Consider the following 22,009-nt stretch of genomic DNA (forward strand, 5'->3'; position numbering starts at 1 on the left):
AAAAACAAGAAATTGGAAAAATGTTAAAATCTTTCCTCTTTTGTCTTTGAGAAATATAAACATGAGAGCACAGTATCAGTCTGAGTCTCTAATCATAAACATCTTGGCTGCATAAAGGTTGAACTTACAGCACTGGACAGGGACCTCCAGCGGGATGTAGTTCTGCTGGCAGAGACGAACAAACGCAGATGCTAATCTGCAGGGGGCCCCGGAGGAGCTCGACTCGCACACTGACAAGAACTGAGCGGGGTCCACCTGACGACACAGACACATGGTTGTAAACATGAATTTCCACCATCATTAACAGACAATGTATGGGACTGAAAAACGAGCCACATTTTCTCATTTAGAGAACCAATTTGATTTGACAGCCAGATACTATATCTAGTCTTTAACTCCTCGAGTTTATGGTCAGGTCAGGCAGCAGAGACACTGAAGAACATTTTGCTTCCCATCAAATGCATGCAAGATTTTAGATGATGTCATTTTACCTGAAATATATTTGCATTTACTTTGCTGCATCTCTGCTTGGCAGACGTAAGAAGTGATGGTTTCCTCCGCCAAGGACGTTATGTTTTCGTAAGTGTAGACCAAAAGATCACTGAGATCCGACAAATACGTTTAACTTTTAACTAAAGGAAAGATGATCAACTTATTGTAATGTGCACTAAACCATGAATTGAAGCAATCACAGTGATCAAAAGAAAATAGTGTAGCGATCAACAAATAATACAGTGTCCCCTGCTCACCCTCTCTCCAACTAACCACTCAAAGGTGAACAGGTGCGCATATTAACTAGCATCCCAACCCATATCCTATGTGACCTACTTTCTCCCGGATCTTTATGATTAGAAATAAAAAAAAACAAATAATACCAATAAAACCACAAAATATAAACCATTACACGATCATTACCAAAAAAATACATCCTTCAAAAACTCATTCAAGGTTTCTACAATATGCGTTTTGTTTGTTGGTTGGCAGGATTATGCAAAAACTAGTGGACAGGTAACCATGTAAAAAAGAAGCCTTTACATTTTGGTCCAGACTTGGATCAGAGGGCTGATCCAGGCTTTTTTTCACTTTGTTTTTCACTATGAGATATGTTTCAACATTTTACTTGATTTCTCAGAGAATAATTCATGGAACTTGGTAAAAGTAATTATGTGAAGAGGACTGATATTTATGAGTGTATGAAATTTGGTGCAGATCCAAACAAAAATCCAGATCTAGTTAATTTAAATGTGGATTTGTAAAGGAGCTGTTGGGCCTTGGCAGAGTTGATGTGCTCTCTGAGTGCCATTCTAGATTAGATTAGCAAAGTTTGTGACACATTCATACATCTTTATTTAACCATATTAATTTATCCCATCATCTTCAGCTAAAGAATGTCTTATCTTGGCTGTGACATCCATTAAAAGCTGAGAAAGGTCTGAGACATATGGTCGACACGGTGCCACGCACGAGTTTTCAACATCTTATCTCCATACAAGGTAAACTCATCAGTGACGAGAGCTTTGAATGACACATTACCCCTTAATCTCATTCCTGGAAAGATACTGCTCATACATGTCAGCAGTGTGTAATTTATCTACTCACCACCCTGAAACAGGAACTCAGTGGAGAGTCGGGAGAGGAGAACAGAGAGTCACAGCTCACAGGGCTCATGGCTGCAGGAGCTCGAGGCCTGATACGCTCTGGTTTCATCTAAAGAAAGAAAACACATGATCAAACTGCAAACACTCATGTCAACAAAGCTCCAACACGTGTGAATGTTGACAGACATTATATACACATGTGAAGACAGACAGACGGACACATACCTGCCAACTATAGAGGAAACTGTCCAGGTTTTCAGCTTGAGATCCATCAGGTAAAGGGAAATCGTTGCCTGCTTCGTTGTCATTGATTCCTAACAGACCAGTGGACGTGCCTGTGTAGAAAATAAAACGTGCACATCCCAGAGTTTTATGTGTTTCTTAAAAATAGGAAATTAGTGACAACACGACCATAGCTTCCCTACCGTGTAACCACCCATCTAGAGTGAAGCTGCACAACTCAAGCGACGGGTCACAAGATACTGACACTCCCTTCTGATTGGACACCTGCACGATGCTTGACCCTCTTCTGACCGACACTCCACTATCACTGTGGAACGTGTGTGTTACAGCGTGGGTGCAGTCGGCCCTCACCTGTGACACGAAAAGTTAGTGGCACCTTCAATTAATCAATTAATCAAACCTTTATTTATATTTATAGTTAAGCACCTTAAAAACAAGTCAAATGCAATTCAAAATAAATTGCTTTACAGGTGGTTGATAAAACAAAGGATGTTAAAATTAATTAAAAATTTGTTAAACATTTAGATTAGATTTAGAGAAAAAAAGGCAATCAATGGTAGGAAAGTCAAAAGTAAAAGTTAAGATAATAAAAGATAAACAAAAACAAGCAAATAACACAAATAAAGGAAAATTACAAAGTACTACATTAAAACAAATTAATAATAAAAATAAAAAGTAAAAAGAGCAAAACAAATAATAATGAGAAACACTGAAATTGTAGTTTTATAAAACTGATTAGAATAAATTTTGATTATAAGAAATTCATTTTTTTCCCCCAATGCGGGAAATCAGACTATAGATTATACCAAATACTAGACCCCAGTTTTGGAACCGACATTAGGACGTACTTGTCCATTGTGCTGCACGTTGACGGTGCTGTTATTCATCTCTATCAGGAGGAAGCTCTGTGAGTCTGAGCCAAGCAGCAGTGTGAACGAAGGGTCAGCGCTGATTTCTTGGGCGAGGAGCAGTGGACGCGAACGTGGCAGCTCATACAGATGGCCATCAAACGTCATCACAAACTGATCCGCCACCAGCAAAGCTTGGTCTTTTTACATGGAGACAAAGATAAAAGACAGCAAAACATAGATTTAGGTCCTTGAAATTCATCATTGTCAATTCGGCTGTCTTTAAGACAGTAGTAATTTAACAAACCCTCCTGGCAACAGTCACACCTTTTTACAGTTAGTTAACAAATGCTTATAAACAGCATGCTCAACTTGTGCTCCAGCTCTAACTAAAATAATTGAATTATGTTTCAAAATGACTGAATCATTTATTCCCAGTTATTCAAACCTTTTTTTCAGGAATCTTCCCAGAAAATGAGCAGGAAGTAATGGACAATAAAAAAAATGTATTACATAATATTTAAAAAAAAGTAACTAATCCCTTTATTAAAGCTGTCTTATGCATATTGTTCAATATTTTTTAAAGGTGAGTATGTTTTACGTCTAAAGGGGCTGTCCATGATCTTCCTCTTGAGGCGGTAAAGTTCGGCGGTGGGTCTGATGGCGGCGAGGGTCTGCAGCGGCCTCAGGAGCCACTCCTCTAGAAGAACCTCCACCAGTCCGGCCTGCGGCCACTTCGACTGGGGGAGCGGAGGCAGTGCCAGGGACACAGTCACTGAACACTCACTGAAGAAACAAAAGCAAGACGGCTTTGTTCATAAACATCTCACATCGAATCATTTTCTATCGATCATCTGTGTAGCTCATGGCTTGACATGTGGTCATTTAAAGACAAATGCATAACTTTGAGGCTTGTGGTCAAATCAGTTCAAACCATGACATTAATATATCTATATATCAGGTGTTGACTATGTCTGTGAAGATTTCCATCCAGGTCATGTTGTTAGAGAGCTATACTGGACTTGATTGAGATTCTTCAGGACGTTTCACCTTTCAAACAAAAGGCTTCTTCATTTCTAACTGACTAATTAGGGGCTCCTAGACACGCAACCTTGAAATTATCATTCAGTCATTAACTTGGGCCACAGGGGAAACAACTCCCATTTGCAATCAGTGACCCTCAAAATGTTATTCTTCCTCCTGGCATTGATTAAACCCATAAAACTCACCTCTGTTCAGTTTTTACTGTGAAAAGAAATCACATCATGGCTTTAAAACAAGTTGGATGTAACTCTACATATTTGCCTGAATTAGTATTTGTGAATATATAAATATGCACATTAACCCTGTTTCTATTTCCACCCACTCCTCAGCTGCTCACGTGCTGCTCTCATCAAACACACAATCCTCGAGTTATTATCTGTTTTGTACGCTACACAGTGGCAGATGGGATCGCTATACTTTCACTGAATGAATTTATCTCCTCTCTGACCTGTTAAAGTGATTTCATGAAAGGAACAAGAATTTCTTCATGTAGGTGTCAGACAGTACCTTGGGGAGAGTTTGTAGACAGAGGCCAGACGTTTCCTGACTCCAGACAGAGCCATGGCCAACCTGGTCTCCATCCAGTGATAGGTGTGCTGTCCTGCCTGATTCACACAAAACATCATTTAATACAGATTCATGACAACGTTTACATTCATATTCATCTTTTTGATTTAATCTCATCCTGGGTCGGATCATATTTGATGTGATATGATTAAAAACCTGGATAGTAACATCCATAGGTGTCGTTTACTCTGGCGGCATGGGGTCCTCACCACTTGTTTGAAGACAATTATGTAACTGAAGAGTGAAGCCAGGTCTTCAAGTGTTTAAAGGCAATGAAGCTTCTCTCCACCTCAGAAGACAGGGCAGGAATGATGAGCAGCTAACGCTTGACTAAAGAGCTCTAGTGCATCTGTTGCGATAAAGATGGAAGACATGACAGATTCCCAAAAGTGCAGCCAAAGCGTCTTGATTGCCCACTGGTGACTGGTTGCAGTATAGGTCATAACCCAGCCCTATCCATGTTAATGGATGGGACATGAACCAAACAAAAAATGTGAAATACATGTCAAATCAATTTTTCGCAGAGGGTTTCTGTCATTTTAGGTAGTCCTTATTAAACTGTATATTCAAGTCCTTATTTGCTCATGTCCTAATCAGCTGATTCTGTTTGAGTGCGTTGTATTAGCGGGATTCTCGATATTGTGGCTCCATCCCCTGATTGCTACTTTGCAGACTCTACTTCCGAATGCAAAAGATTGCAGCTTTCGCTCGATATTTGGGTTTCATTTCTAGACGGTGGGAGAAAGTGGAGATGCATCGTCCATCAATACACACAGTCTTTGGTTTGTACCATGAGGGACACTTCTGAGCCGGTTTAGCAGGCAGCACCTTTAGGGACTAAAACTTCAGCCACATTATCACCTCGTACAGAGAAGTCTGCAGCCCTTTCCATTCCAACTGTTCTTTTGAGCTTCATAACAGTGCCAAGGACTTGTAAGAACTGGAAACAGTAGTACTTTCGATCTGGTCCAGTCGCTTTCAAAAGTGTGGCATCTTTATTGGTTCGATGTCGAGCGACAAACAGCTTAAGTGCACCTTTTTAAATAGCCCAGACTGGACAAACTAAACACCTTTTGAGTATTTATGAAAACTGAAGGTTACCACAGGTTCTCTTTCATGTTTGGAAGGGGAGGATGAGGTGAGGGGTGTTCAGCTGCAACATGCAACTTCACCACTTTATGTCACTAAATTCTACACACTGCAACTTTAACCCTTACCCTGACATATAGGCTGCTCAATCACAAGTCTCACCGTGCAAACCCAATCACTGGCATCTAAATAAGATAAAACTGATAGGGTTAGAGTTAGATCTGCATGAACTTGAAGATTTAGTGGAGCACTCCTGCTGGTTAAACATTGGCAATGTCTGATTGAATTGATAAGGCCATTATTTTCTGGCTACATTGGTTATAACTGCTGATGCTGAACATGCTCCACCAATAATCAATCAATCATTCCCTTGCTGATGCACTTAAATCCACGGAGGCAGCCTCTGAGAAAAGACTGCCTGGAGATAAGCTGCATCAAAGATCTGAACCATGGACACGCAGCAGCACACACACACACACACACACACACACACACACACACACACACACACACACACACACACACACACTTCAGAGATCATTGCATGCAACCATAGTTACTTGCCTAACCCCTATCATAAAATACTCTTAACCTAACCATAAAACATGTCTTCACCTTAAAACTTTTTTAAAAGTTCAATGATTTATGTTATGGGGAATTTGCTTTTTTTCTCCATAAGGAAGACAAGTCCCCATAATATGACTTTGTAAATGTGAGTAACATGAGTAAAACCTGGACCACATGCGCACAGACACACACAAAAACACACACACACACACACTTTAAGTGATAGATGTTCTCTTGTGTTGGTCTACCTCCCCTCTCAGCTCAAAATTGGCAGTGCAGTTTATTAAGATATGTACGACTATAACAAATATCACTGTCCCTCTCCTCTGTCTCCAGCTAAACCAGTCTCAGTCCAGTGTGTCATGTCTGTTGGAGGTGTTGTCAGGCCGGAATGAGACTGTGGGCTGTGGAGGAAGGGTGTCTATCATCCACACATGGGGGTGGTATTTACTTCCTCACGCTCAGGTTCTCTACTAGAGGTCTGTGAGTTTGAGGCATCTGTGCAGATTCTCTTCTGGACAGCGACTTCAAATGTCGACCCTCAGATCAGTGAGAGCCACTCTCCCAGTGTAAAAGGTCACATCCCGTAATGCTCCTGTTACCATCAGGACCAATTATAGACTTCACCCTCCACATCTGTTCCAGTTGGTCTTTTTGGCCCCTGGTACTTCTCAAATCATATCCTGGTGAACTGGTTTCTCAAGGTTTTTTCAAATCCAGGATATGAGCTCATCCAGGTTCTTTGAAAGGAGGGGTTTAGCACAAACAACACAACACCAGGATACTCCAGAGACCCAGTCATAAGTGATACATGTGTGCGTGTTAACAGAGAATTAGACATGCACACACGAAATGACCCAAATAAAAATGATAAATTCTGATAAAACTGTGGTTGAAATGAAAAAAGGCACTGATGTGCAAGTTCCTCACCACATCCAGGGCAACGCTGAACATGGCGGCACCCGCACGAGCCAGAGGCCTCAGCGGAGGGTTCCCCAGCAGAGCCTCCACGACCTCCGCCAGCCTCTCGTTACACAACGAAACAGTCTCCCTCCACAGGGTCTCCAGCCGCTGGCCGTTCACGTCCTGGTACACACCTGCCAGAGTGGCCAGGGGCCCTGAGGCCGTAGCAGAAAACAAACACAGGGTTTTAATTTACGCTTTCTCACACTTCAGGCATCCAGAGGGACTGAACATAAGAGCAAACAGCAAAACATTTCTTTTTTCATATTACTAATGTAACACACAAAACAGTGAAGAGGACAGGGGTCACAGTATCCTGGCACCGCAAAATATTCTGTGATCATGTTGAAAAAAACAAAGAAAATTAATGACATGAGTTTGTATGACAATTTTTCAAGCTTTGGATAATGAAGTAAAGGATGATAGGATTAGTTTATGATTCAGAGTTTCTTGAAAAAATTAGATTTCTGCCGATGAGGAAATGCAGGGTCTGGTTGTGCTGCCGGGACTCAAAAACCAGAGCAGCTCTATATATACTGCAGCTAAATTTACTGTGCATACACATCAGCAGTGCGTCACAGGAGCTTCTTTAATTGTTAACCTGTCTGGCAGGGAATAAAAGTACCAAATCATGTATTTTTTTTAATGCACACAAAATTCACTCACTTCTCAGTTCCTGTTGTCCCATTAGCGAGGCGTGCTGCAGGAGACTCAGGAGGCGAGGAATGCTGTTGGTCGTGGCGTGACGAAGGCGGCTCTTCTGCCATAGAGCCAATAAACCTCTGTCTCTCTGACCCAGCAGACCCTCGGCTTGCTGGGAAACATCAAGGAGCATGGCGCTCAACTCCTGGAGCAACTTGCTGTCTGCGGACTGCAGAGAATGATGAGAAGAGAAGCAGACGTCACATTAAAACCCAAGCTTGAGCTTTATACAACGTTATTGGCTGAACTTAAGGCACAACATGCTCTTGTCTACATTAAGGCTCTGGAAGTTTACTGGTTAATGTAGGTTCAGGAGCAGGGCTGCACCTCAACCTCAACCTCAACCTCAACCTCAACCGCAACCACACCTCTAATCAACTGTCAACCCATCACAATCTGAATGTCTCAGATTCTTCAACACACCCTTTCCCTTAAGAAAAAGAAAAGAAGAGAAGAAAAAGAAGAGAGGAAAGAACAAAAGAAACAACGGAAACAACCCTCATCCCCTTCCTCCTCTTTCCCTCATCCCTTCATCCTCCCTCATCCCTTTATTGTGTCTTGCCACATCCCTCCATCCTCCTTCTGTCATCCCTTCATCCTACCTCCCTCATCCCTTTATTATGTGTTCCCGCATCCCTTCATCCTCCTTTCCTCATCCCTTCATCCTCTCTACCTATATCCCTTCATCCTCTCTTCCCTTATCCATTCTAACATCCCTTCATTCTTTTTACCCACATTCCTTCATCTTCCTTCCCTCCCCCACTCTGGGTCTCCCTCCACCCGGTCACCAGTGCATCCTCCCAGACCAGCCTATGAGACGCATCTTCACCTCGACCCATTCACTCAACATACATTCATTTCTCCTCAACATTCAATATATACATTTTTGATTCAAACCTTTAAATCACATAAAGTTGGCGTGTGGTCCTTGCTAGGGAACTGGTTTTGTTGTGTTATGTTTACCTGTCGTCTGAATTCAGTGAGAAGATGCTGTAACGTCTTGATTCTCTCTGACAGTTTGTTCCACATCTGAGAGCTCAAATAGTGAATCCGTGCCTGTTGTAAAAATAAAAACATACAGAATTTGAAAATTTGATGTTGTATTGATACAAAAATGATTACACTTTTTCCTCATGTGATACCTCCACTGCAGTTAGACTCTCCAAACAGCCACTCGCTCTCAGCATCAGCTTCTGATTGGCTGTTCCCACAGACACACGACCCAGAGTTTCAGATTTACTGCAGCTGTCTCTTTTCTGTACATCCACCATCAAGCTGTGATTTGTTCCCACACACGCCATCACGGTGATGTCTTCACAGAGGTCTGGACCTGGACACGAAGCAAGTGGATTTAATCATAATCACAGTTTAAATATTTTGCTAAATATTACAGAGATATTCTGTATTTACCGTTGGTGTGTCCAACTGTGGTCTGAAAACATCGTCCCTCTGTGGTCCCGTTCAGCCAGATCCTCTCAGCGCCGTCCAGTCTGGCCTGCACCTGGAGACTGGAGCCCTGGGGCCACGAAAGGGCGCTACCCCCCACTTCCACGCTCCAGTTACCTATTTTAGACTGTGAAGTACATGCACACATTTGTTGTTTGTACACTTATGAGGACCCTCACTTTTAAAACATCCCAACAAGAAAGCAAACAAAATGCCATTATGTTGCTTTAACCTATCGAAACATGCATTACTCAAATTCTAATTATATCTATCTAAACCTTGAAGTGAGAATCAACTAAAATGTTTTAACTTTAATGGTTTAAAACTTCAAGTGGTTCTCCCAAAGACGGGAGCGTAAACAGCCACTATTTAAACATTGGATATGTAACTTCGACCACTAGGGGTCTCTCAATCAAAACAAAAACAAAAAACTTAGTTTGAGGATGATGATCCAGTGAAGAATCATGGGAGTTGTTTTCTTCACCACTTTTGTTGATGAAAATCTACCCAAAGGTATTCAGGTGCAAATCATGTTCGCGGGATGAGATAATGTGATTAAGTTTAATTCACGTTATTCAGCAAATGGCAATGAATAATCATGATGTATTATGAATCACCAATACAAAAAAGGCAACTGGCTAACTAGCAGTGTGTGAGTTTGAACACTGTTGGAAACATTTTTGATTTTGTAAGTACACAAGTCAACAAAATATATAACACCGGTCTTGACGTTCTCATTCTATATCTTTTAACCCAAATCCCTTTAAAACCTTGACACATTATCACAATGTAACGAATAGATTATACCCAATCAAAGAAAAGAAACATTACATGCCCTGTTTTACTAAGTTCACGTCATTGTTGATTATTCACCAGCAGGTTGTTCTAGTTGTTTACCTCAGAGTAAAGAGACATGTTGGTGCCCTGAGTGGTGGAGGAGTTGATGAGGGAGAGGGTGAGGCTGCACTGGTGGGGACGTCCCGTCACCGAGAGGCGAGACTGTGTGTAAAACAGCTCCTCTCCTGAGTTCACTCTGTGGGATCCTGACCACGAAAGAGTCTGACACACACACATGCACACGCACACGCGCACACACACACACACACACACACACACACACACACACACACACACACACACACACACACACACACACACACACACACACACACACGTTGTTATGTTTATTGAATGCTTCATCAAATCATTCATTCAGCCTGGAGATTCTCACTGCATGCCTTGATTGTGTTATAGGTCCGTGACATTTTTTAACTACAAACTATTTATTGTCCGTCAGCATCACCGATGTGTGTGGACTCACAGGTTGTGAGGGGCAGAGGCCCAGCAGCACTGTGTGCTCCAACCGATCCCTGAGGTTGGTTTGGACCTTGGCCAGCAGTGTGTGTGAAGGACAGGGTGCAGGAGAAACTTTCTCCAACCCCACATTGACCTGAAGGCTGTGCACTCCCCGTGAACCCTTCTACAAACAACACAAACAGACTTTTATGTACCAAACACCAGACATGCACTGACAGACAGCATACCTACATTCCATGTTGGACTGAAGTATGATAGAGAGGAATACCTGGTACTTCATGCCTTGTTTGACGCTCCTGTTGTCCCATCGCAGCTCTGCATTCTGTGAGTATGTGTTTCCCTCCTGACCCACTGACACACAACCTTTAACAGAAGACATAGTCATCTGCACACACACACACACATGCACACACACGCACACACACACACACACACACACACACACACACACACACACACACACACACACACACACACACACAAACTCGAGTCATGACTCCATTCAGAGGACATTGCATTGACTTAAGTTGATTTCCTGCGGACTTATTACTTAATCAAACTTACACCTTGCCTAAACCTAAACCTAACCCACACCCTAATGTTAAAACATGTCTTCACCTTATAATGTAGTGATTAACATAATAGGGGCTTGATATTTGTCCCCATAAGGAAGACAAGTCCCCATAAGGAAGACAAGTCCCCATAAGGAAGACAAGTCCCCATAATAAGACTGCGTTTCAGATGTAGGTCCCCATAACATCAGTAACACCTGGACCACACACACCCACATCAAAAAAATACACATACACACACACACTTGTCTCTCTATAGTTGTGAGGACACTCATTGACGTAATGTATTCCCGACACCCTTAACATAACCCTCAAAACTAAATGCCTAACCCTAACCCTTGCCCTTGCCCTTACCTAAACCTAATTCTAACCCTAATCCTAAAACCAAGTCTCAACCCTCAAACAGCCCTTTGAATTTGTGAGGACCAGCCAAAACGTCCTCACGTCAAAATGTCCTCACAATTATGGTATTGAACCAAAATTGGGCCTTATAACTATAGAAAGACATGTGTGCACTGCTCACACACACACGATATGGTCATCAAAATCCTTGTAGAGTTTTGAAACTGAGGGATCCACCAACCTGTTGTGTTGAGAACACGGCACATGCCTGCCCCCTGCTGGAGTTGGTCTGCCACTGTTTGTTCAGGCTGAAGGAGACATTGACAGGGACCGCACTGTCCCATGTCAGATGAGTCTGTACGCACACAAAAACACACGATTAAGCTCTAAAAAACAATGTTTTAAAAAATGGACTGAAAGGCGATTGTGCTTTTACTTTTGCTGCTCTGAAGCTTTGGAACAGTTTAACAATTTAACTCTTAATAGTTACAAATACGTCTCCATAAATGTATTTAAGCTTTTTCTCTCAGGATTTTGACTGTAATTTGTTGTTTTTATTCACTTTTTGGCCTTTTAGCTTATATATTTTATTATACTTTATCTTAAAGTATTTTATTCTTGAATTTGTCTGTTTTTATTTAATGTACAGCACTTTGGTAAACTGTGGTTTGTTAAATTTGCTTTAGAAATAAACTTGACTTCATTATTTTTTGTTTGTTGTCCGGATATATGAATAACAAATTCAGAATGTGGTGATATGCATTATGCACATCAGGAAATATTTTATTCCCAACAAGGAAGACAAAATGAAAAGAACAAAATAAAACATATGGACATTTTTAAAGCAGCTTTCTGCGATCAAATTGAATCAAAATGTTTATAAAAAGACAATAATTGGTCCCTATTACTCTATTTATCCTTGAAATGTTTTTAAAAATAGAATGCAGCTTTTTATGTGTGTTCTGTAAAGTATACATAACAATGTAATTTGATTTAAATAAACAACATTAAACTATTGTTGCCTGGAGTCCTTCATTGTGTATAACATATATAACAAATATTAGAAAAAAAACATTTTGGTTGTGTTGGATTTTGCTATGAAATGTAAAAATTTCATGAGGTTTAAATAAAAGAGAAACATGGACCTGTTCCACTTCACTTAATAGAATTAAGGTTACTCTTGATAATCTATATAAAAACTTGTGGTGTCTGTTTCAAAACATTTTTCACAAAGAGTACAAATTAGCAAAAGTGGTGACCTCGGTTTCTAGGTTGAACGATGAGGTACATGGTTCTGTTCTGTAAACTAAATATGTGTGAACATCTTTTGAACCTGGTGGCTGCTGCGCTGTTCCCTCTGTGAGCCGTGCGACAGTGTGTGGAGCGACAGCTGGCTCAGTGTGACGGAGAACGGCTGTTTCAGCTCCAGCTTGGTCTCGTTAATCTCCTCTGACCGACTCCAAGTGCTGAGAGCTCTGATCTGCGGTTCACGACCAGAGAAAACAGAACAGAAAACCAAACAGATGATCACACTTAACGTTTAATAAAAAGCAGGGATTTTTCATAAACAGGCAAAAGGTGCGTTTCCACGAAACGTTTCAGATATTTAAATCATCACAGCTGCGGCTTAGTAGTGTGGTCAGGGATGTGTTTACAGATCAGGGGATATATTTCTGCCGTCCAGTTCTAAAGTTTCATGCGTATTTTTCTCTCTCTTTCTTTGCTCAATCTGAGCTCCTGATCAACCATATCCGAATGACAATAATTCAAGTTTATCATGGTCGTGGCACACTTTGTAGACTCTGACCTGCTCCACTCGCCCATGCCTCATCCAGCCCAGTGACACACTGTCTAGTCGGCTCTGCAGGGAGCGCTCCAGTGTCACCTCCAAACTGGTCCAGCGTGGGATGCATTTGATCTGAACTAAGATCAAGGACAAATTTACATGACATGAACAATCTGTGTCCATCTTTAATCTGAGATTAGGTGGATAGCAGTTCACAATCAAGAGCTGTTCATTGGTTGAATAGTTGTGTAGCTCTTCAGAGCTGGTTTGCAATGGTTTACCCTTCAGCGTCTGGTTCCCCAACTCCAGTGCTGGAGGAGCAGAGTAGAGACCAGACATGCTGAACTCCTGATTCCCCCACACAGCTCCATGTTGAACCTGGTAGCTCCAGTTTCTGGCTTCATACACTGTCCTCACTGCTACAGTCCTGGGGAACGGCTTCAACTACGAGAACAAGGACCAATTGTTAGACACACATTAACTATGTCATGGATTACAGGAAACATGCATATGGATATGGTGGAGGTATCTTTATTATTTGATTTAAGTTCTTGTGATGTTTGACACCAGAATCACGGAGCTGCTTGTCTAAATTTACCTGTGGGTAAGAGTGTTTGAGCTCCAGAGCCTGTCTGTATCCGCTCTCAATTGCTGCCAGTTCCCCCAGAGCCCAGAGCCTCCTCCTGCCCGACAACACCTCCAGCAGACCCGACACACTGGACTGAGACTGGTTTAGCTGGAGACAGTGGAGAGGGATGGTGATATTATATATATGTCATGCTTATAAACCAAAATAGATTACAAATGAACAAACAAATTATTTAATGCGTCTGATAAATAAAACCCACCTGAGAGCGAACATTGAGCTGAGAAGGAAGGTACACCAATAGCTTGGGGATATTCTGGACGACCTTCACCATCAGGTCCTTGCTAGACATGAGAAAATCTTTCACTTAAAGAAGTGTGTGTGTCTGTGTGTGTGTGTGTGTGTGAGTGAGTGAGTGAGTGAGTGAGTGAGTGAGTGAGTGAGTGAGTGAGTGTGTGTGTGTGTCTGTGTGTTTGTGTTTGTGTGTGTGTGTGTATATACCTATGAAGGAGATGGTGTCCCTGGATGATGAGTGCCAGTGACGAGCTGAGTTCAGGGTTCACAGCCATGGAGCACCTCAGCTGTGACCCGGTGAGTCTTCCCCAGGCTTCAAGCTACATTAACAGTCACAGTGATGTTTAGCACAGAGGAACAAGGCTGTAGGGATATTTGAGTGCATTTGATCTTCACCTGTAAAGCAGGACTGCTTTGTCCCTGTACGTTATGTTTAAGTGTAACTCTGGCCTCTTTGGACCCTCCATGCGCCCTCCAGGCTCCGACATCCCCCATCACTCGGAGCCTCCAGTCTTGACACTGGACGTCTACTGAGGCGCTGCGCAGAGGACCTGCACATAGGACCAGAGCAAAGTTGTCACAGGTAAAAGCCTCTCATCACATCATGAGAATCTTGAATATAACAAATTGAATAAGCACGACTTTTACTGAGAGATTTTACAAAACTATTTGATTCAAGTGTATTCAAAGTGAGTGTGTTTTGGTAGTTTATGAAGCCAACTGTTGACATCTGCTGGCCATACTTTGATATCGCATTTGCATAGTAAGAAATAAAGGTGCAGTGTGTAAGATTTAGGTGAAGGGATCTACTGGCAGAAAATGAATATAAAATAAACCTAATGATATTTTCACTAGTGTGTTTCATCTAAATTGTACAAATTGTTGTTTTCTTTACCCTAGAATAGGCCCCTAATACTCCGTGCAAAAGTATATATATACTATTTTTTACAGCAGAAATATTTGGACATCCTAAACAGGGAACAATGTTAAAAAGGGGTTAAAGCAACACATACAACACATATTAAGCCAACTGTTAATATGATCTGACCTTTGAACTGAGCAGCCAGTGCAGTGCCCAGGCCGACTCGTGGCCTTGTTTGATTAGAAGCTAGTGGAGAGTAGGAGAGCTGCAGGGCCAGACGTCCATCACCCGCACTGACATTAAAGCCAGAGGCGAGCAGCTTGTGTCCGTCCACGGTGAGCTGAGCCCTGGACTGAAACTGAGAGAAGACTCCCTGGATGGAACAGAGACCCTTGGAGAAACAAAAATCCCAAGAAACAACCAGGACATATTTAAACTACAGAAAATCGATCCATTTAATTAATTATTATTAAATAATAAATCAATAATGTAAATATGTATATTTGATGATTGTACAGGATGTTTGAAACATCATTCGGTTACCTCTAGATTGAGTGGAAGGCCACTGTCCTTTAGCCATAACCAGCTGTGCCACATGTTTCCACTTATCTCTTTGGTCATGGGCAAACTTTTCATCTTCACTCTCAGTCCTGAATGCTGACCTCCAAACTGGGACTGCAAGGTTAAAGCCTTCCCTTCAGAGGAACCCAGCTCCACCTGCACACCGTCATTATGAGAACAATCATCTAATCGTCACTCAGTTGTTAACAACAAGATTCTACTTGTGCCCCTTACCTGTATGCCGTTGTTTCCAGGGACTCCGAGCGTCTTCAGATAGTTCACTGTGTGTCTTAAATGACTCTTCACTCTCACTGCTCCGAATATCTTTGACACCGTCATCTCTTGACTTAGCTGTAAGACATACATCCAATGCAGCAGCTGTTATAGTGAATTTGCAACGTGCACCACACAAATGGAAGTAGATGTCTTTGCATTTTGCATCTGTCTGGCTGTTTAAGCCAGCAAAGGTGAAATGTCATCTGGGGTGTGGATATCGAATTATATATACAGTATATTATTATGGTCCTAATCTTTGGACTTTTGTGGTTTGAATGTGTGTTTTTGCCAATTACTGCTCTTACCTTTTGATTTCCTGCGCTGCTGTTGAATATGTAAAAGAACGAGCCATTTCCGTGACTCCCAGAATGAATTGTCAAGGCAGCATTTGCAGGGAGACCGAGTTTCTTCAACACAGGCACAGTGTGATTTAGATACAGTGATGCTTCTTTTTTATCCTGCAACAACACCAACAGCATTAAAGCAACAACAGATTTAAAACTGAAAAAATTAAGGCAGCATATTTATGCCACATGTAACACTAGAGTGGCACTAAGTCCAGCACATCCACCAAGTTTGTAATCCTACACATTATTGTCTTGTTCTTGTAGTAGATATAATAGATATATTTATTGCACTATAAAGACAATTTATTAACATCCCTTAAATGTAAAGAATATATTAAAATATACTTCACCTTTGTTTTCTGAAGAGCCAGTTTAGCCTGTAACGCTGCATCATCTATCGCCATGGAGACCTGGGACTCAGTCAGAGCTGGTGAGATAATCAACATCCCAGAAGCATAAATCCTGTCCGGACTGCCCCAAGCCTGGAAACAGAACCAGGTATTGATATTTCCAATCACTCTTGACCATTGATACTTTGTGTGTATGATTAAAGAATTCAATCAGTCATTTCTGTACCTTAATCACTGTGCAGTTGTTGTGATAAACCACTGACCCCTGCAGGCCTGACTGTGACATCACAGCTCCACTGGCACTAACGGCACACTCATCCATCTGAATGAAGCCTTCTGTGTCATATCTCTGTTTCCCAGCCCTGCTGGTTACTCTCAGTCTGCTGTGTTCAGGTAAACCTGCCAGAGTAGGAAGGTTGTGACTGAGCTCACCCTCTATACTCAGCTCCGGCCACGGCCTCGCATTAATCCTCAAGAAACCCCTTCTGCCCTCCAGGTCAGTGTCCACTGTGGCTGTCCAGATACCCTCAGGGCCCTGCCACACTGACCCGTTCAAGTGGGTCTGGAGAGGATGAAAAGACTGTGATCAATTTGACTGATGTTGGCAAAAAACATACACAGACACTGAACATCTTCTGACGTATCAGTAGATTCTAGGAGAGAACGTTAGAAGATTTAATTGATACTCTATGCCAGAGTAAAGTATGGAGAGATATATAAAAATCCAATTATAATGGACCATTTAATGTTATTAAGATGAAGCAGGTATTACAACACCGATTTTATTCAACATTTGTGGAAGAATGCAGTAGAGGCCGAGGAAGAACCCATTTAATTTTGGAGTGGATTTGATTACTTTCACTTTAACCTCATTTATTATTACCCTATTGCGAGATAGGGTGTTTTGCATTATTTGTATTGATTTCCCAGAGAAAAAGCAAAAAAAACATTGAATTGAATAATGTTTCTTCCTGTAGGGTGAAGGATGCTTAAAATCAGGCTTAATGATCTTGTAAAAACGTGTTCTGATTGAATGAGTGATGGATTAACTGAGTAACAGTTTTATCTTTCAACATTCATCCATGTCAAATTTTACAGTAATCATCCAGACCCTACCGCTAACATCGGGCATTTTGACTCCAGAGCCCAGAGCCACTGTGCTTGTCCTTTGGCCTCTGAGACTCTACTGGCTCTAATGTGACATGTCCCGGCTTTAATGAACATAGTTCCACTCTGTCCGGCGCCTCCAGGAGCAGAGGCCTCTATGGAGATCATCCGAGGCAAACCTCGACTCCTCAGCTCAGGAAAGGAGTGAGCCAGCGTCCCAGAGAGACGCTGAGGCCTGCAGGACTGTGCCAGGTCCAGGGTGAGGTCTTGGTTGTCTACGTTCAGAGAAGAGGTCACCCTCAGCTGGCAGGAGGAGACTGACAGGAGACCATGGAGATCCAGGGACACTGGGAAGACCGTTCCCTATGAAAGAAAAATGTATGCACATACATAGATCCCATTTCTCATAATAACCAGCTGTATATATTCTGTTTAGATAGTATATATTACTTTTTACATTTCATTTTGTCATATGTCCTATGTTTACTTATATATAACTTTTTTGTGTTTCTTATTTTACTAACCCCCTTGTTGCTTTAATGTGGCAAATTTTAGAATATCGTATCACATTTTATCACATTGTATCATATGTATCATCTTATCGTATAGCATTACGTCGTATTATATCTCCTTGTCACACTTTTCATCATATGGTATCACACAAACTGTAGTTCAAAGAGACTTTTGCTGAAATGAACAGGGGTGAATCATGTAGGAAATCCCATTGCTTCTAACTGTGATGAAAGCACTGATATGGTACTGTGTGGTTAGAAATAACAGCAATATTTACATCTAAAACATGTTATTCAGGTTTTCATAGGCAGTATAATACGTGTGTGCTTACCTGTAGAGCAGGACAGTAGTTGGTGACATTGACAGTGTAAGAAGACTGGTCCCCTTCTGTTTCTTTGCTCTTCTCTAATTTACCCCTGAAATGACAGCGGCCCAGCTCCAGGCCAACCTCCACACCAGGCAGACGTGCAGGTGAGACATTCAGAACTAGTGTCCCGAGGGAAGGAAATCCCAGTGTCTGTATTGTTTCTATAGAGTGCTGGACAGATGCTTTTAGATTAAAGCGGGGGAGACAAGTTAGGTTTAGATCAAGACTTCCTTCCTGTTTGCCCTCAGCCTGCACAAAGTGGAGAACAGTACTGAGATTTGTGGAACAGCCAGAACGAGTGATGGAGACATTGACTGAGGCCTGTGGGGGCAGGAAAGCCTATACAGAGAAAAAAGAAAGAAAAAAAAGATTTTATTTTTTATTGGATTATTTTTACTCCTTTAAACAAATTAACTGTATAAATTGTAACGTCAGAAAGATGTTAAATCTTGTGAATATTAAAGTATACAGCTTTTTCACCTTATTAAGCCATCTGGTATCAATTAAATGACATGACTGACAGGATTGGTAGCCTCTACTCGAATACCCTTTACATAATGTACCATAGAGGTTGTTATCGTGGAGTTTTTCCTGAGATTCAGTGGAGATTTTAGATATTTGCTTTGGATATGTGGATTTAGCAGATTTATATCCAGGATAAATCTGGATTGTTTTATGGAATGTTAGCAGTAATGTTTAGGAATCAGCAAAGTTATTGCAGTTTATCCTGTGGGGACCAGGAACAGCTGCATAAGAGCTGCTTGAACAGCTGCATAACATTCCACTGAAATCCACCAAATATATATTGATGTACCTCAGTCTGGACTAAAATATTAGATGTAACAACTGGCACACCACAGGAATCAAACTCTGAGGCTAGCGATCATTTCAACCATGGTCTTATTACTGTTTACAGATAGTGTTGTTATTATCAATGAAATGTGTTTGCTATAATGGAAAGATAAGAGTCATCTCCAGGATGAAGATGTTTCTTTTGCTTTCCCTCTGCTGGGAAACAAGTTTCCTCTTGTTTTCTTGTTTCCTCTCTAACCTTCAGTGGGCTACATTGCTGCTGGACAAAAACATTCCAGCTGGTCCTCCTGTCCTCTCCTCCCCTGTGTTGACTTGCCAGGAGAAGCACTGAGCACGCATCACTTTCCACCTCAAACTGAGCTTGACTAGCCGTGGTCGACATGCTAACAGTGAGCCCCCCTGGTAAACCAGCAGAGGCCATGTTTTGCTGCAGTATGACCCTAAAAGACGGGGAGGGCTTCCAGGCAGCAGTCATGTCCATCTGAGCAGAGCGGGTGTTGAAAGAGTATCGAGCGCTTCCAGAGAGGGACGTATCATGGAGCTGACCTGACCCCTGGAAATGCACTCTGTTTGGGATGATAGACACAAGAGAGGTCCAGTAGTGCTGCATGGTCCAGCTGACTTCAGCCTTTTGGTCCTTTAGCAGTGCAGACATGAGGCACTGGAGGGAGTCTTGTTGGTTTTCTAAACCCAGAGAACCTTTGAATCCATCTCTCTCTGCTTGTCCATGTATGGTTAAAGAGGTTTTATGAGGTGCATCCCCCTCAATATCCCTAACCAGCACCCACACCAGCCTCCCCACCCCTTTACATCTCAGAGACACCAACAGACTGGAGCTGATTGAGTTCCACGCTACAGTGACATCTGCCCAGATGTGACACCAGCTTTCCAACCTCATCCGACCTGTCACCTCAGCTTTGTGTGTAACGCTGCTGCTCCCATACTCAAGCAGCCCATGGCAGCCATACAGCCCAGGCCTCTCCAACCTCAGTGCCACATTCAAGTCTGTTCTCCAGGGGCCAACCAACAACCCGATCCCCAAGGCCCACCTCTGAGGCCCCGGGCGGACCAGGATCCTGAGTCCAAATTTGGTGGGTATGCCCAAATATGTCATGAGTAGCATTGAAGAATGAGTGAGGTTAGCTCTGAGCTCCCTCTGACCATTGGAACTGTAGCAGCCTTTAGCTTGAGCACTGAGGCTATAGTGAGCGAGCATCAGACCATAACACAGCCTGTTGTGTGGTCTATAGGAGCGAAAGGCTTGTACCTCCACAGGGCGACCCTCCACATTTCCATAGCACTGGGCAGAGATTCGGTCTGCGGCGGCGTCCCCTGAGCAGTTCATCTGTGAAAACAGAACCCCCTGCTGGTAAAGTTTGTTTTTCAAAGGAGAAGCAGAGGGAGGAGATGGAAGAATCTCTAAGGAAACCCTGAACTTTAAACCGACCCCATACAATATCGTTGTTCACCAACATGCTAATCTAGGCCCTTATTATAAAACAGCAAATGTTAAGATGAAACTGTATTTCATACTGAAAACATGTTGGAAAAGATTGAGACTTAAAAGGATTAATACGCTCTCTTGTCTGAACTTATACTAAGCAGCTGGTTAGCTAAACTTTCATCCAAAAGTTCAAAAAAAAAAATCACCAGCTTCTAAAAAGCTTCTTTCTACAGATTAAAAAAAGATATAATTTGCAAAAAAGTGAACAAGCATATCTTCTAGACTTTTTATGTGCTTTAATTATGCACATAACAGATCTTCATGATGTAGATTCATTCAGCACTTATCACTCAAACACTGATTTGAATGTGCCACAGCAAAATAAGATAATGGATCAAGATAAATAAAGACTTCACATTGTTATTCATAGACAGAAATATGTTAATGAACATGAGTAAATTAGGTCATATTCACCTGTAAAGAGGCAGGTAAGAGTCCCTGCAGAAGTTTCATCTGTTGCCATAGAGACACTGCCAATATAGCTGTGCTGTTTTTTGATCCAACATTGAAAACGATGTCAGCCATTCTCTGCTCTTCCGTGTGTAAGGTCAAACCTGTATCTAGCCCCTCGGTTTCAAGCTAAGAAGGGGAAAACCTTGGAAATATTAAAATTCATAAAGAAAATTGAGATTCCTAATAAACAGTAGTTGAAGTATAGTATATTGTGATGATTGAGCTTCACCTGGTAGTGCGCTTTGGCTTGTATGGAGCTTGATAAGCCTCTTTTCAGCAGAGCTTTGACTTGATGCCGAAGCTCTGAGAAGTATTCCCATCGTGGGATGACATGGTCTGTTTTTCCACCATTAAATTCAGCCTTTAGATATTCAGGTCCAGTCTGCAGCTCTGCCAGAAGCGACATGTGACCACCACCCTGGGCCCACTTCACCTGGGCACTACTGTTGGCAGGTACACCTGTATCCAGAAGACCAAGAGACTTTGAGACAGGGAGGAACAAAACTATAGCAATAACAATGTAACCTACGTTCACGTAATGGTTACCTGTGAGATTAAGCAGGTGGAAAGAGTGAGAGAGCTGGGTGTAGACCTCACCCCTTCCTTCATTCCCCACTTGGCGGCTCACGTTCAAAAACAGATTCTCCTCCCCTGAACGAACACACAGCCAATCACGGGCCCTGCTGGACATTTTTCCCATCATGCCTTCTTCATCTTCACTGTCCAAAGCTTCTCCAGGGTCCTCCTGATGTCTCAGCTCTACACTGTACAGCGTCTCCATTACTCTAACTCTCAGCTGTCCTGCAAATCAGACACACACACATGAGATTCTTGGCAAATCAATAAACCTATACTCTTTATTTATGTCACAAAGACAACTCATGATATTAAA

The 22,009-nt window shown here is 42.0% G+C and overlaps 1 protein-coding gene across 1 annotated transcript in view; it reads right to left on the minus strand.

Moving 5' to 3' along the window:
* LOC117778474 overlaps positions 1–22,009 on the minus strand; it is a 38,835-nt gene that overhangs the window by 436 nt on the left and 16,390 nt on the right. Inside the window, exons 39-73 of the mRNA XM_034614054.1 lie at positions 21,664–21,918; positions 21,347–21,576; positions 21,079–21,243; positions 20,428–20,505; positions 18,312–18,686; positions 17,477–17,830; positions 16,587–16,922; positions 16,361–16,492; positions 15,969–16,121; positions 15,622–15,738; positions 15,370–15,543; positions 15,013–15,217; positions 14,361–14,515; positions 14,172–14,284; positions 13,933–14,014; positions 13,683–13,820; positions 13,366–13,528; positions 13,106–13,221; positions 12,632–12,778; positions 11,540–11,653; positions 10,653–10,769; positions 10,389–10,547; positions 9,965–10,126; positions 9,032–9,194; positions 8,764–8,951; positions 8,585–8,677; positions 7,586–7,790; positions 6,887–7,074; positions 4,241–4,338; positions 3,291–3,475; positions 2,690–2,889; positions 2,024–2,192; positions 1,824–1,933; positions 1,600–1,707; positions 129–255 (exon numbers count right to left, since the gene is read on the minus strand). Of these exons, the coding sequence (XP_034469945.1) occupies positions 129–255; positions 1,600–1,707; positions 1,824–1,933; positions 2,024–2,192; positions 2,690–2,889; positions 3,291–3,475; positions 4,241–4,338; positions 6,887–7,074; positions 7,586–7,790; positions 8,585–8,677; positions 8,764–8,951; positions 9,032–9,194; positions 9,965–10,126; positions 10,389–10,547; positions 10,653–10,769; positions 11,540–11,653; positions 12,632–12,778; positions 13,106–13,221; positions 13,366–13,528; positions 13,683–13,820; positions 13,933–14,014; positions 14,172–14,284; positions 14,361–14,515; positions 15,013–15,217; positions 15,370–15,543; positions 15,622–15,738; positions 15,969–16,121; positions 16,361–16,492; positions 16,587–16,922; positions 17,477–17,830; positions 18,312–18,686; positions 20,428–20,505; positions 21,079–21,243; positions 21,347–21,576; positions 21,664–21,918 (5,874 nt within the window). The remainder of the gene's footprint in view (positions 1–128; positions 256–1,599; positions 1,708–1,823; positions 1,934–2,023; positions 2,193–2,689; positions 2,890–3,290; positions 3,476–4,240; positions 4,339–6,886; positions 7,075–7,585; positions 7,791–8,584; positions 8,678–8,763; positions 8,952–9,031; positions 9,195–9,964; positions 10,127–10,388; positions 10,548–10,652; positions 10,770–11,539; positions 11,654–12,631; positions 12,779–13,105; positions 13,222–13,365; positions 13,529–13,682; positions 13,821–13,932; positions 14,015–14,171; positions 14,285–14,360; positions 14,516–15,012; positions 15,218–15,369; positions 15,544–15,621; positions 15,739–15,968; positions 16,122–16,360; positions 16,493–16,586; positions 16,923–17,476; positions 17,831–18,311; positions 18,687–20,427; positions 20,506–21,078; positions 21,244–21,346; positions 21,577–21,663; positions 21,919–22,009) is intronic.

Source organism: Hippoglossus hippoglossus, chromosome 17 (genome assembly GCF_009819705.1).
Source record: "Hippoglossus hippoglossus isolate fHipHip1 chromosome 17, fHipHip1.pri, whole genome shotgun sequence".
Classification (NCBI taxonomy): domain Eukaryota; kingdom Metazoa; phylum Chordata; class Actinopteri; order Pleuronectiformes; family Pleuronectidae; genus Hippoglossus; species Hippoglossus hippoglossus.